The sequence below is a fragment of the Coregonus lavaretus genome, assembly GCF_964263955.1.
Source record: "Coregonus lavaretus genome assembly, chromosome: 22".
Classification (NCBI taxonomy): domain Eukaryota; kingdom Metazoa; phylum Chordata; class Actinopteri; order Salmoniformes; family Salmonidae; genus Coregonus; species Coregonus lavaretus.
The window spans coordinates 38,182,087-38,195,939 of record NC_140009.1 but is presented as its reverse complement, the minus strand read 5'-3'; the positions used below and the strand labels follow the sequence as shown (position 1 = coordinate 38,195,939).

Here is a 13,853-nt window from a genome sequence, read left to right as displayed (position 1 = left end):
TACCTACTGTGAAGCATGGGGGTGGATACATCATGCTTTGGGGCTGTTTTTCTGCAAAGGGACCAGGACGACTGATCCGTGTAAAGGAAAGAATGAATGGGGCCATGTATCGTGAGATTTTGAGTGAAAACCTCCTTCCATCAGCAAGGGCATTGAAGATGAAACGTGGCTGGGTCTTTCAGCATGACAATGATCCCAAACACACCGCCCGTGCAACGAAGTGGCTTCGTAAGAAGCATTTCAAGGTCGTGGAGTGGCCTAGCCAGTCTCCAGATCTCAACCCCATAGAAAATCTTTGGAGGGAGTTGAAAGTCCGTGTTGCCCAGCGACAGCCCCAAAACATCACTGCTCTAGAGGAGATTTGGAATGGGCCAATATACCAGCAACAGTGTGTGAAAACCTTGTGAAGACTTACAGAAAACGCTTGACCTGTGTCATTGCCAACAAAGGGTATATAACAAAGTATTGAGAAACTTTTGTTATTGAACAAATACTTATTTTCCACCATAATTTGCAAATAAATTCATGAAAAATCCTACAATGTGATTTTCTGGATTTTTTTTCCTCATTTTGTCTGTCATAGCTGACGTGTACCTATGATGAAAATTACAGGCCTCTCTCATCTTTTTAAGTGGGAGAACTTGCACAATTGGTGGCTGACTAAATACTTTTTTCCCCCACTGTATGTCTGGTGCAAACCCAACACCTCTCATCACCCCGAGAACACCATCCCCACAGTGAAGCATGGTGGTGGCAGCATCATGCTGCGGGGATGTTTTTCATCGGCAGGGACTGGGAAACTGGTCAGAATTGAAGGAATGATGGATGGCGCTAAATACTGGGAAATTCTTGAGGGAAACCTGTTTGTCTTCCAGAGATTTGAGACTGGGACGGAGGTTCACCTTCCAGCAGGACAATGACCCTAAGCATACTGCTAAAGCAACACTCGAGTGGTTTAAGGGGAAACATTTAAATGTAATGGAATGGCCTAGTCAAAGCCCAGACCTCAATCCAATTGAGAATCTGTGGTATGACGTAAAGATTTCTGTACACCAGCAGAACCCATCCAACTTGAAGGAGCTGGAGCAGTTTTGCCTTGAAGAATGGGCAAAAATCCCAGTGGCTAGATGTGGCAAGCTTATAGAGACATACCCCAAGAGACTTACAGCTGTAATTGCTGCAAAAGGTGGCTCTACAAAGTATTGACTTTGGGGGGGTGAATAGTTATGCACACTCAAGTTTTCTGTTTTTTTTGTCTTATTTCTTGTTTGTTTCACAATAAAAAATATTTTGCATCTTCAATGTTGTGTAAATCAAATGATACAAACCCCCCCAAAAATCCATTTTAATTCCAGGTTGTAAGGCAACAAAATAGGAAAAATGCCAAGGGGAGTGAATACTTTCGCAAGCCTCTGTATTTCTTCCTATTTAAGAAATAAGAGGTAGGCTTACCTGTTTGACAGACAAAATGATGCTATACATTGTAAAGCAGTGGTCAGCTTAATACTGTAATTTTGCTTTACAGCAGAGATGCTGTAATATGTTTTACAGTACTATTTTCCTTACTCTAAAGACATATTACAGCATCCTTGCTATAAATTTACAGGGATGCTGTAATGTTTTACAGTAAGGAAAATTGTACTGTAAAGCAACATTACAGTATTAAACTGGCAGGATAATGCTGTACATTTACAGTGAAATTCTACCTGTAATCTAAATGTAAGAAAAACAATACATTTGTATATAAAATACATTTATTCAAATTGGTAACAATATTAAAAACAAATTAACAACAGAATTGACAAAATAAGTAAAAAGAAGTTAACACATATGTAACCAAATGACAGAATCTGTCACGTCTCCTCCTGTTGCTCCCCTCCGGCGCTCTGATTCGCCGTTCTACTGAGCCACCGGTCTGAGCGCACCACCTTGGCAACACAGGAATGGAAACCCAACGCACCCTAATCACCTCCAGCGCACCTGCACGTCATCTCATCACCACCCCTATATAGCCCTGGACTGTTCAGTGTTGTGTGTGATTGTTAGCGTCGTGTCGTTTACTCGCTCTTTGTTATTATTTTTCTCATTGTTAAGTAAACCTTTACCTTGTTGATTCCTGCGTCTGTGTCCTGCCTCTTCGTATCCTCAGTACTCGTCACAGACTCATTACAACACCAATGTAAAAACTATATTGTGTGCCTGTGCATGTGGGCTGTGGGGGGGGGGAGAGACAAAGAGGGAGACAGAGTTAAAATTGGGATTGGGTACAATCCTAGATCTTCCGATTCAGAGCTACGCCGTGAAGGACTGAAATCCTGCAGCGCCCGCAAGGTCCCCCTGCTCAAGAAAGCACATATACAGGCCCGTCTGATGTTTGCCAATGAACATCTGAATGATTCAAAGGAGAACTGGGTGAAAGTGTTGTGGTCAGATGAGACCAAAATCGAGCTCTTTGGCATCAACTCAACTCGCCATGTTTGGAGGAGGAGGAATGCTGTCTATGACCCCAAGAACACCATCCCACCGGCAAACATGGAGGTGGAAACATTATGCTTTGGGGGTGTTTTTCTGCTAAGGGGACAGGACAACTTCACTGCATCAAAGGGACGATGGACGGGGCCATGTACCGTCAAATATTGGGTGAGAACCTCCTTCCCTCAGCCAGGGCATTGAAAATGGGTCGTGGATGGGTATTCCAGCATGACAATGTCCCAAAACACACAGCCAAGGCAGCAAAGGAGTGGCTCAAGAAGAAGCACATTAAGGTCCTGGAGTGGCCTAGCCAGTCTCCAGACCTTAATCCCATTGAAATTCTGTGGAGAGAGCTGAAGGTTCGAATTGCCAAATGTCATTCTCGAAACCTTAATGACTTGGAGAAGATCTGCAAAGAGGAGTGGGACAAAATCCCTCCTGAGATGTGTGCAAACCTGGTGGCCAACTACAAGAAACATCTGACCTCTGTGATTGCCAACAAGGGTTTTAGGATAAAGTATTCCTTCTAACCCCCCCCCCCCCCCCCCCCCAAATTGTAAAGTGGTTATCCCACTGGCTATAGGGTGAACGCACCAATTTGTGAGTCGCTCTGGCTAAGAGCGTCTGCTAAATGACGTTAATGTGCCCTTGAGCAAGGCACTTAACCCTAATTGCTCCTGTAAGTCGCTCTGGTTAAGAGCGTCTGCTAAATGACTAAAATGTAAATGTAAATGTTTTGCCACCAAGTACTAAGTCATGTTTTGCAGAGGGGTCAAATACTTATTTCCCTTATTAAAATGCAAATCAATTTATAACATTTTTGACATGCGTTTTTCTGGATTTTTGTTGTTGTTATTCTGTCTCTCACTGTTCAAATAAACCTACCATTAAAATTATAGACTGATCATTTCTTTGTCAGTGGGTAAACGTACAAAATCAGCAGGGGATCAAATACTTTTTTCCCTCACTGTACCTGGAGTTAACTCTGCAAATAGCACTGCTGGGTGGTCAGAAAAGTCATTGTCAATCGATCAATAATATAATAATATTCTTAGCAAAAATGTTTATCTTTAACTTACAATATGTAGAAGCTATGGCAGGTAGTGGTGGCTATTCAGCAGCCTGATGGTCTGGGGGTAGAAATTATTTGCCAGTCTTCCAGTTTTCGCCATAATGCCACTCGCAACTGGGTAATGGAAACAGGGAGAACAGGCCATGGCTCGGATGGCTGAGGTCCCTGATGTTTTTCTTGGCCTTCCTGCGACACCTGGTGTTGTAGGTGTAGGTGTCCTGGAAGGCAGGCAATGTGCACCCAATGGCACCTTGCGGTCTGCGGCGGTGGAGTTGCCATACCAGGCTGTGATGCAGCCCGATCTCTGATCAGGGGCAACTCTGTTTGGGGTAAGGGGGTCCAGAGGAGGTGAAACACACAACAGGACAGTTTGGGCCGGAGAGCCTCCAGGAGAGAGAAGTCAGCGCAGCATCAGGTGTTCCTCATGGGGCTACGTAACAAATCTCCTCAATTCTGATTTGTCAGCTCTTCTCACCCCTAGGACAAGCATAGAAAAAGAAAGAATATAATGAGAGACAGAGAGCACCAGGGCTGTTACTCTGTGGGTAAAAAGTCAGGGGACAAGGGACATATCAAGCTGGTGTCGTGTGTATGTGTACTTCCCTCACTAGAGGTCTTCATTCAAACTCTGTGAGCTCTTGGAAGAATGGGGCAAGGTAGGGATTGAGAACAAACAGCTGGCTTCCTCTGGGCCACCTTGTCATGCACTTTGTTCCTACTTCCGGATTCATCATCTTGGGTTGATTCGAACCTACAGCATATATCCAATATAGTATATGAAATCAATTGAGGCATTGAATAAATACAAATAAGACAGCTAGATACAACTACTCCAAACCCTAGCATACTAATACAACATTGCTATAGCCTACACAATATCACAGATTATTTTACCAGACTCACAACATTTTATTTTCTAGCTATGCCACCAAATGTTTGCGAACTACTGGTAAAGTGAACAGGTTTAGCTAATACTGGAACATTATGGAGCGATGTTTTTAAAATTAAACAAATGGTTAGCGGGAGAGGCAATATGGACAATCCTGGCTTACAAAATGATGATTTATGTCGCGCAGAAGAGAGCCAAGTGAACCGAATCACACAGGGTTGTGACAGCTAAGGAAGACACTCTGTCCCGGTGTTTTAGCCATCTATGCTCTCTCCATTGAGTATAATATATCACAGTGACATCTAGATGGCTACCAATATTAGTTATTTCTTGTGTAGGCTGCTATCCTACTTGAAACACCTGGGAGGGGACAATTCGCCACGTTACTAGTTTACGCCACCGACAATGTGTTAGGCTACAGCTGACCAGTGGCACGGCGCCTTAGGTCGGCAGGCACCTCGATACAATATGTTGCACTGGTCATTCGCATCAGCTTTAGTGGCTCGCGAGTATGGCCCACAACGCGGTTTATGTGTAAAATGCGGCCCGTCAATCCGAAAAAATATGGGTCAAGCCATTTTCTCTGTAGTAATGGTGGAAACATAATGGTCACGAATCTGCGCTCAGTGTATTCTCTATGGCACTCAGAGGCTGCGATACAGCCTATAATCACAATATTCTCTCAGTGATGTTTTTCTAGGTCCCACAGCTAGATAACTACGAGCAATTTAGAGCAGACCGAAATGGCTTTTGTCAACTTGAGCTAGCTAGCTAGCTAGCAAACGTTAGCCAGCTATCTAGCTAGATTAGCTAAGGAAACATGCCGTAATTCAACGTTGGCTAGCAATAGATATGCTTATAAACCAGGCAAGGTACCTACCCAGCAGCTGCTGAAAATATTATTTCACTTCAGAGCCGCTTCAAGAAGATATTTACTAAAATAGTGTGTCTCACCCGACAGCATGAGGTTGGCGCCTGAAACGGATCATTTGAATCTACAGTAGGCATAAGCTATTACTGTAAGAGTAATTTTTACAGGAGGCTTCCGAATTACAGTTAATAACAGTATTTTTCAGCATTTTACCCATAATGCAGTGCAATCTACAGCATGAATGCTGTAAAACACATATACTGTACAGTGTTTTATTGTTGAAATTACAGAAAAGTCTTACAGTGTAGGCTGCTAGATCCATAGATTTTGTTGGTCAATTCCTCCACCCACCATGCACTCTTTAAATAGCCTACCTCTGTGTCAGTGAAGGGCTGTTGTTCAAACTAAGACTCGAATTGAGGGGGTATGAGAAGGTATGCCATAGGCCTAGCTTTTATTAAAGAAAATGGCAAAAAGCACAGGCCTACCCCTTGTTAGCTTAAGATTTAAAAATAATTAATAATAATAATAATGGATCCGATTATATAAAGTGATCTATAACAGCGCTTTGGTCCGCAATGCTTTATGCTAGAAACAAGCTGTAATACCCGGGAAAGATGTGACTCTGATGCATATGGGGATATCATTGTTTCCTTTCTTTGACATGCAGAGGCTGAGCTACAAACTTCTATAGCCGAGGAGACAGAAAATTGGCATGCTTGGAAAGTAATGTAATTCTTTCACCATCAATTGATTAAGCTATTCATTTTCTGTACAGTAGATGTTTAAACCCAGACAGCTTTTAGGGAAACACCTGTAAACTTCTCTCATTGGGTTAAGCCACAGAATAAGAGTAGTTTAAAGCGTACATTTTTCTGTATATGCTTTTATCCAAAGCGACTTACAGTGCATACATTTTACTTATGGGTGGACCCGGGAATCGAACCCACTACCATGCTATACCAACTGAGCTACAAAGTCGGTAGGCGTACTCTGTCTGGGGTGGAAAGGTAGACCTAACTTTTGAAAGTACCATGGTCAGATTCCTAATGACATCTCATATTTAATTATTTGCAAACTGGGACAGACACATTGATTTGGCATCGGAGAAATATGATAAGATGAACACATAAGCCTATCTCTCTGTCCATTCTTAGCCTGTAATTTTGGTAATCTGTGTGGTATTAAAATATATTCTGTTAATATGTAAAATTAAGTAGAATTGCATTCAATGTTTATAAAATACAATTTTTTCTCGGACCTGCAAATACGTTGATAGATTCATGCAATGTTTTTACTATAAAGGAGATATTTCCATCCCTACTCTTGTCCACGGTGGTCTGCGAACCAACAACCTTCTGGCCAACAGCCTTGTGCGCTATCAACATTTCTGCGTTGCCATGTAACGCTTCCAGGACGAATAAGCTTTTCTAAAACTGCATATCTAAGGCTCTGGTCTGTCCAAGAAGTGAGGGCAGACATGTTCTCTGCTATCCACTTTGTTTTCATTATTATTTTGGGTACAGGGTGAGGGTCACTTTTTTAAGCGTTCAGGGTAAAAGAGAGGCCAGAATTTCTCCATGCAACCCATATTATAAATAACGTTCACTCCCTTAGTAGGAAACTGATCTCTCGCCTCAGAGTTGACATTAATTGGAATCACTACGTTGGTTCTGAATTCCTTCGGTGAAATCTGCACAAGTGTACCATCTGTACCTGGACAAATCTTAACGGTGTGAAAAGTCTGAGTTTAAGAGTGCTGAATTCAAGTTGACTTCCAATGTCTGTGTAAAGACTGTGTGGTCGCACAGATACCAAACAGACTTTTCCTTGGGAATCTGAGGGTAATACCTGTTAATTGTCAGGAAAATACAGTGGGGGAAAAAAGTATTTAGTCAGCCACCAATTGTGCAAGTTCTCCCACTTAAAAAGATGAGAGAGGCCTGTAATTTTCATCATAGGTACACGTCAACTATGACACACAAATTGAGAATTTCTTTCTCCAGAAAATCACATTGTAGGATTTTTAATGAATTTATTTGCAAATTATGGTGGAAAATAAGTATTTGGTCACCTACAAGCAAGCAAGATTTCTGGCTTGATGATCACAAGAACGGTGAGCAAAAATCCCAGAACCACACGGGGGGACCTAGTGAATGACCTGCAGAGAGCTGGGACCAAAGTAACAAAGCCTACCATCAGTAACACACTATGCCGCCAGGGACTCAAATCCTGCAGTGCCAGACGTGTCCCCCTGCTTAAGCCAGTACATGTCCAGGCCCGTCTGAAGTTTGCCAGAGTGCATTTGGATGATCCAGAAGAGGATTGGGAGAATGTCATATGGTCAGATGAAACCAAAATAGAACTTTTTGGTAAAAACTCAACTCGTCGTGTTTGGAGGACAAAGAATGCTGAGTTGCATCCAAAGAACACCATACCTACTGTGAAGCATGGGGGTGGAAACATCATGCTTTGGGGCTGTTTTTCTGCAAAGGGACCAGGACGACTGATCCGTGTAAAGGAAAGAATGAATGGGGCCATGTATCGTGAGATTTTGAGTGAAAACCTCCTTCCATCAGCAAGGGCATTGAAGATGAAACGTGGCTGGGTCTTTCAGCATGACAATGATCCCAAACACACCGCCCGGGCAACGAAGGAGTGGCTTCGTAAGAAGCATTTCAAGGTCCTGGAGTGGCCTAGCCAGTCTCCAGATCTCAACCCCATAGAAAATCTTTGGAGGGAGTTGAAAGTCCGTGTTGCCCAGCGACAGCCCCAAAACATCACTGCTCTAGAGGAGATCTGCATGGAGGAATGGGCCAAAATACCAGCAACAGTGTGTGAAAACCTTGTGAAGACTTACAGAAAACGTTTGACCTGTGTCATTGCCAACAAAGGGTATATAACAAAGTATTGAGAAACTTTTGTTATTGACCAAATACTTATTTTCCACCATAATTTGCAAATAAATTCATGAAAAATCCTACAATGTGATTTTCTGGAGAGAAAAAAATCTCAATTTGTCTGTCATAGTTGACGTGTACCTATGATGAAAATTACAGGCCTCTCTCATCTTTTTAAGTTGGAGAACTTGCACAATTGGTGGCTGACTAAATACTTTTTTTCCCCACTGTATATTTACATTTACATATATCATACACATCTTGAATAAAAAATCTTATTACACACATAAACACTTTTAACCGTCATTTTTCTGGCCATTTACGCTGTTTGCTTGAGGAAATGAGAGTTTGAGGCACTTTCGTCTACAGTGTATTATTCTCCAATGGAGAAGTTCCTTGGCTGAGTCGTTGTCATCGTCACTCTTTGTCATAACCCTTGCCGCCAGTGAGATGATATGAGCTTTGATGTAGACTAGAGGTGTGAGATGAGCAAAAGAGAGGAAGGACGACTCCTGCTGGGAGCAAGCTGTGAGTGGCCCCCCTTTTCCTTTGTTCTCTGGCCAGTGATGAGATGTCCTGGTGTATTCTCATTGTGGTTGATATCTGTCGTGGATATGTTAATTCGAAGCTCCTCTACACATACGTCACAGCCACAGACAAAGCACACGCCTGGAATCCTTACATGTTAGGAAACTAGGACTGGGGAAGCAAGGATTTGACAGCTAGTAACGTTTTCAGATGCAGCCTGTTCCTGCCCACATTAAATAGTTCAAATGCCTTGATGGCAGTTACATTTAGCCAAGAACCACCCCTCATTTTACAAACACAAATCTGAAAGGGATAATTCACCCAAATTGAATATTTGTTTCCTTACCCTGTAAGCAGTCTTTGGACAAAGAGAGACAGAAATCCATGCCAAATGCTAACTTTAGAAATTTTGTCCAAAAACCAAGCCTCCAACACAGCACTGTATTCCGAAGGAATACTTATTTCTTCTTATTTCCTCAACCTTTGTGAGTTGGGAGTACAATGTCACTTAATATTAACATTTTCATTGCTTTTTTCTCTCTGCTTTAGGTGAATATGTGATTATGGTGAAAGATGTAACCAACCCACCATTTCAAGGCCAGACCTTACCCCCAGCGTTTGCCCTGCTGCGAGTGTTTCCTGCCAAGACCAAAACTAAAAACAGCCAGACGGACAAAACCAAGAGTAAGTGACGTCCTTCTCAACACGACAGAGACTTTCATAGAAGACTTCAGGAGAGAAGCATGACACGACCTTCAGCACTCAAAACCTCTCAATAAACTCCTCCTGTTTGTTCTAGCATCAACTGTCGCATTAACTTTGGCATTTATTACTTCATATTGTTTATACATGGTCATGTTTTCAGTATGGAAGAATCCAGACATGGTTTTAGCAACAGTTGTGAGGGAAGAGATAGTGTTTCTCACTGATACAGAGTGGCAGAGTTGATACTTTACTGGAAATGCCCTAAATTATTCTAATAAGGTTGTATATGAATGGAAGCAGCCTCATTTAACCTCAAATAAAAACGAGTGGTGAATGACAATTATTCAACGACCAGCCTGGCCTCAAAGAATAGACATAACATAGTAAACGTCAATCTGTGACCCTCCAATTAGTATGATATGTTACGTTTGGTATGGTTACATAAGACAGAAGGTTACTTAAGGCAAAAGGGTCGTTCCGGGAAATGAGTGCCTTTTGGTATTTTAAAGGTCGACTTTGGGCACGAAAAACTGTCCAACTCCGCCCCTTTCTCAACTTTCAAACAGAAATGGGGTGTGCCTTTGGTGGTTCGTCAATGTGTCATTCTGGTCATGCACGCCACAACCGACATAGCTAGTTCGTTAGCTAAGCTAGCCAGTAACTCCTCAAGTATGTGTTGACATCATTTCACAGGATTTGTTTTTGGACTGAAGCTGCAGAGATTGGTAAGAAAGGGCACTTCTGTAGCCAAATATCGTATTCATATTTATTTTTATTTTTTAAGCATTAAATGACCTGGTATGATGGTGCATTGATTAGTTATACAGTTTAAAGCCTTTATTTTTGCAGTTTTGACCAAGGTAGACCTTTAACACATATGAACACATGGGTGTGATCATTCTACAGTGGTCCCGGCAGCGTACGCATAAACCGGTGTGATTAGAACACTTATTTAGAACCTCCAGTAACAATTGATGCAACAGTCAGCGTTTGAGCTGGCCACACTGTTTTTTCACAGATTGATTTTGCACAAACACGGCCTTTACAATGTTATGTCCTCAATGTGAGTAGTTGATTTTTTTATGCAATGTTCAGACATTCACAGAAGTAGCGACATTAGTCGTAGCACTAACTGAGGAAAGAGTGACCTAACACAAGCGGTCATATTTAGCTATCTCTCGGCTGACAGAAAGCATAATATGAATGAACTAATAGCAATTACTATTTACAATTTATCACATCACGGGCGACCTCACCAGTGATCTAAATAATTGAGTAAAACACTTTCTAAAAATCAAAAGTAATCTAACGATGGGTAGTTTATGCGCGCTGCCATGTTTTTTTTGTGTGCGTCAACCAAAAATAAGAGGTTACAAGATTAGTTGGGTCTGTTTGCAGTATGCATGTTGAGGGGGGTGTGTTGTCTACCATCATTTACTTACATCATTCACTTCCGGAAGTCCCTTCACATCGTTTTGTTATAACATCTTTGGACTGACAGACGTTTACGTGACAACCAGAATGCATTGTATGATGTCAACAAACATGGCGCCACACATAGCTGGCAATTAGCTTAGCATTAGCTCATCATAATCAGTATAACCTTCAAAAAAGTATTTTACACACATCATATGTGTCCATTACAATCTATGCAAGAATCGGAATGCATGATATGTGGGCGGCAGGTGGCTTAGTGGTTAAGAGCGTTGTGTCAGTAACCGAAAGGTTGCTGGTTCTAATCCCCGAGCCGACTAGGTGAAAAATCTGTCGATGTGCCCTTGAGCAAGGCACTTAACCCTAATTGCTTCTGTAAGTCGCTCTGGATAAGAGCGTCTGCTAAATGACTAAAATGTAAAAATGTCAGCAGTACTTGAAAACGTGAATAAAACAGTAAATACATTATCATACATACATACATACGGTGTGCTACAGTAGAAACGATAACACGATATACAAAAACACAACTTGTTAGAAAATAATTTGAAATTGACAAGTTGAAACATGGCCTATAGAAAATTAGCAGGCAGCGACCCTTGGTTTGAGGGCAGCTAGGGTTAACTGTCCTGTTCCATAACAATCACATTTTGGAACAGTGAGTGAATTCTGACATCACGCGCATAAAAAAACTCACACTGGGGCGACCGTTAGAGATATTTGGAACTCAAGCGTGAAAAGGTTAAGTAGAAATTGTGTACCAACATGTAATTTAAATAATAAACCTGTTATATTAAAATAAAATAAGAGTCTGTTATATTAAATGAAGTGCCCTTTAATATAGACCACATGGGGAATTCAATCAATCAGATTTTTTAGATGAATAAAGACTTGCTAAAATGCTCAAATGCAACATTTTGACATGTCCCTCCGTGCACCCTCTGTGATGTCTAGGAAGATTTTCACCCACTTATCCCCAATATTTCAAAAAAATGTCCACCATCATTGTAAAGCCCTAGTTATTTTGTTGCTTTGATTATTATTTATTTAATGTAGTGATTCACATACAGTGGGGAGAACAAGTATTTGATACACTGCCGATTTTGCAGGTGTTCCTACTTACAAAGCATGTAGAGGTCTGTAATTTTTATCATAGGTACACTTCAGCTGTGAGAGACGGAATCTAAAACAAAAATCCAGAAAATCACATTGTATGATTTTTAAGTAAATAATTTGCATTTTATTGCATGACATAAGTATTTGATCACCTACCAACCAGTAAGAATTCCGGCTCTCACAGACCTGTTAGTTTTTCTTTAAGAAGCCCTCCTGTTCTCCACTCATTACCTGTATTAACTGCACCTGTTTGAACTCGTTACCTGTATAAAAGACACCTGTCCACACACTCAATCAAACAGACTCCAACCTCTCCACAATGGCCAAGACCAGAGAGCTGTGTAAGGACATCAGGGATAAAATTGTAGACCTGCACAAGGCTGGGATGGGCTACAGGACAATAGGCAAGCAGCTTGGTGAGAAGGCAACAACTGTTGGCGCAATTATTAGAAAATGGAAGAAGTTCAAGATGACGGTCAATCACCCTCGGTCTGGGGCTCCATGCAAGATCTCACCTTGTGGGGCATCAATGATCATGAGGAAGGTGAGGGATCAGCCCAGAACTACACGGCAGGACCTGGTCAATGACCTGAAGAGAGCTGGGACCACAGTCTCAAAGAGAACCATTAGTAACACACTACGCCGTCATGGATTAAAATCCTGCAGCGCACGCAAGGTCCCCCTGCTCAAGCCAGCGCATGTCCAGGCCCGTCTGAAGTTTGCCAATGACCATCTGGATGATCCAGAGGAGGAATGGGAGAAGCTCATGTGGTCTGATGAGACAAAAATATAGCTTTTTGGTCTAAACTCCACTCGCCGTGTTTGGAGGAAGAAGAAGGATGAGTACAACCCCAAGAACACCATCCCAACCGTGAAGCAGGGAGGTGGAAACATCATTCTTTGGGGATGCTTTTCTGCAAAGGGGACAGGACGACTGCACTGTATTGAGGGGAGGATGGATGGGGCCATGTATTGCGAGATCTTGGCCAACAACCTCCTTCCCTCAGTAAGAGCATTGAAGATGGGTCGTGGCTGGGTCTTCCAGCATGACAACGACCCGAAACACACAGCCAGGGCAACTAAGGAGTGGCTCCGTAAGAAGCATCTCAAGGTCCTGGAGTGGCCTAGCCAGTCTCCAGACCTGAACCCAATAGAAAATCTTTGGAGGGAGCTGAATGTCCGTATTGCCCAGCGACAGCCCCGAAACCTGAAGGATCTGGAGAAGGTCTGTATGGAGGAGTGGGCCAAAATCCCTGCTGCAGTGTGTGCAAACCTGGTCAAGACCTACAGGAAACGTATGATCTCTGTAATTGCAAACAAAGGTTTCTGTACCAAATATTGTCACGATCGTCTAACAGAGATGAGGACCAAGGCGCAGCATTGCAGGCAAACATACTCTTTATTAGAGACACGATCAAAAAACAACAAAACGATAACGTGACAGTTCACGGTCTAACACAACAGACTAGAAACAAGATCCCACAAACTCTGTGGGGAAACAGGCTGCTAAAGTATGGTTCTCAATCAGAGACAACAAGCAACAGCTGAATCACGTTGCCTCTGATTGAGAACCACACTGGCCAACATAGACAAACAATACTAGAATGTGAAACCTAGAACAAAACACATATACTTTACACACCCTGGCTCAACATATTAGAGTCCCCAGAGCCAGGGCGTGACAAATATTAAGTTCTGCTTTTCTGATGTATCAAATACTTATGTCATGCAATAAAATGCAAATGACTTACTTAAAAATCATACAATGTAATTTTCTGGATTCCGTCTCTCACAGTTGAAGTGTACCTATGATAAAAATTACAGACCTCTACATGCTTTGTAAGTAGGAAAACCTGCAAAATCGGC

The 13,853-nt window shown here is 42.1% G+C and overlaps 1 protein-coding gene across 1 annotated transcript in view; it reads left to right on the top strand.

Moving 5' to 3' along the window:
- The window catches only part of LOC311149947 (uncharacterized protein), a gene marked incomplete at both ends in the record, with an annotated part of 62,003 nt that extends 52,579 nt beyond the window's left edge, over nt 1–9,424 (top strand). Inside the window, one exon of the mRNA XM_084187171.1 lies at nt 9,282–9,424. Coding sequence (XP_084043297.1) covers nt 9,282–9,424 — 143 coding nt within the window. The remainder of the gene's footprint in view (nt 1–9,281) is intronic.
- Between the last annotated feature and the right edge of the window lie 4,429 nt (nt 9,425–13,853).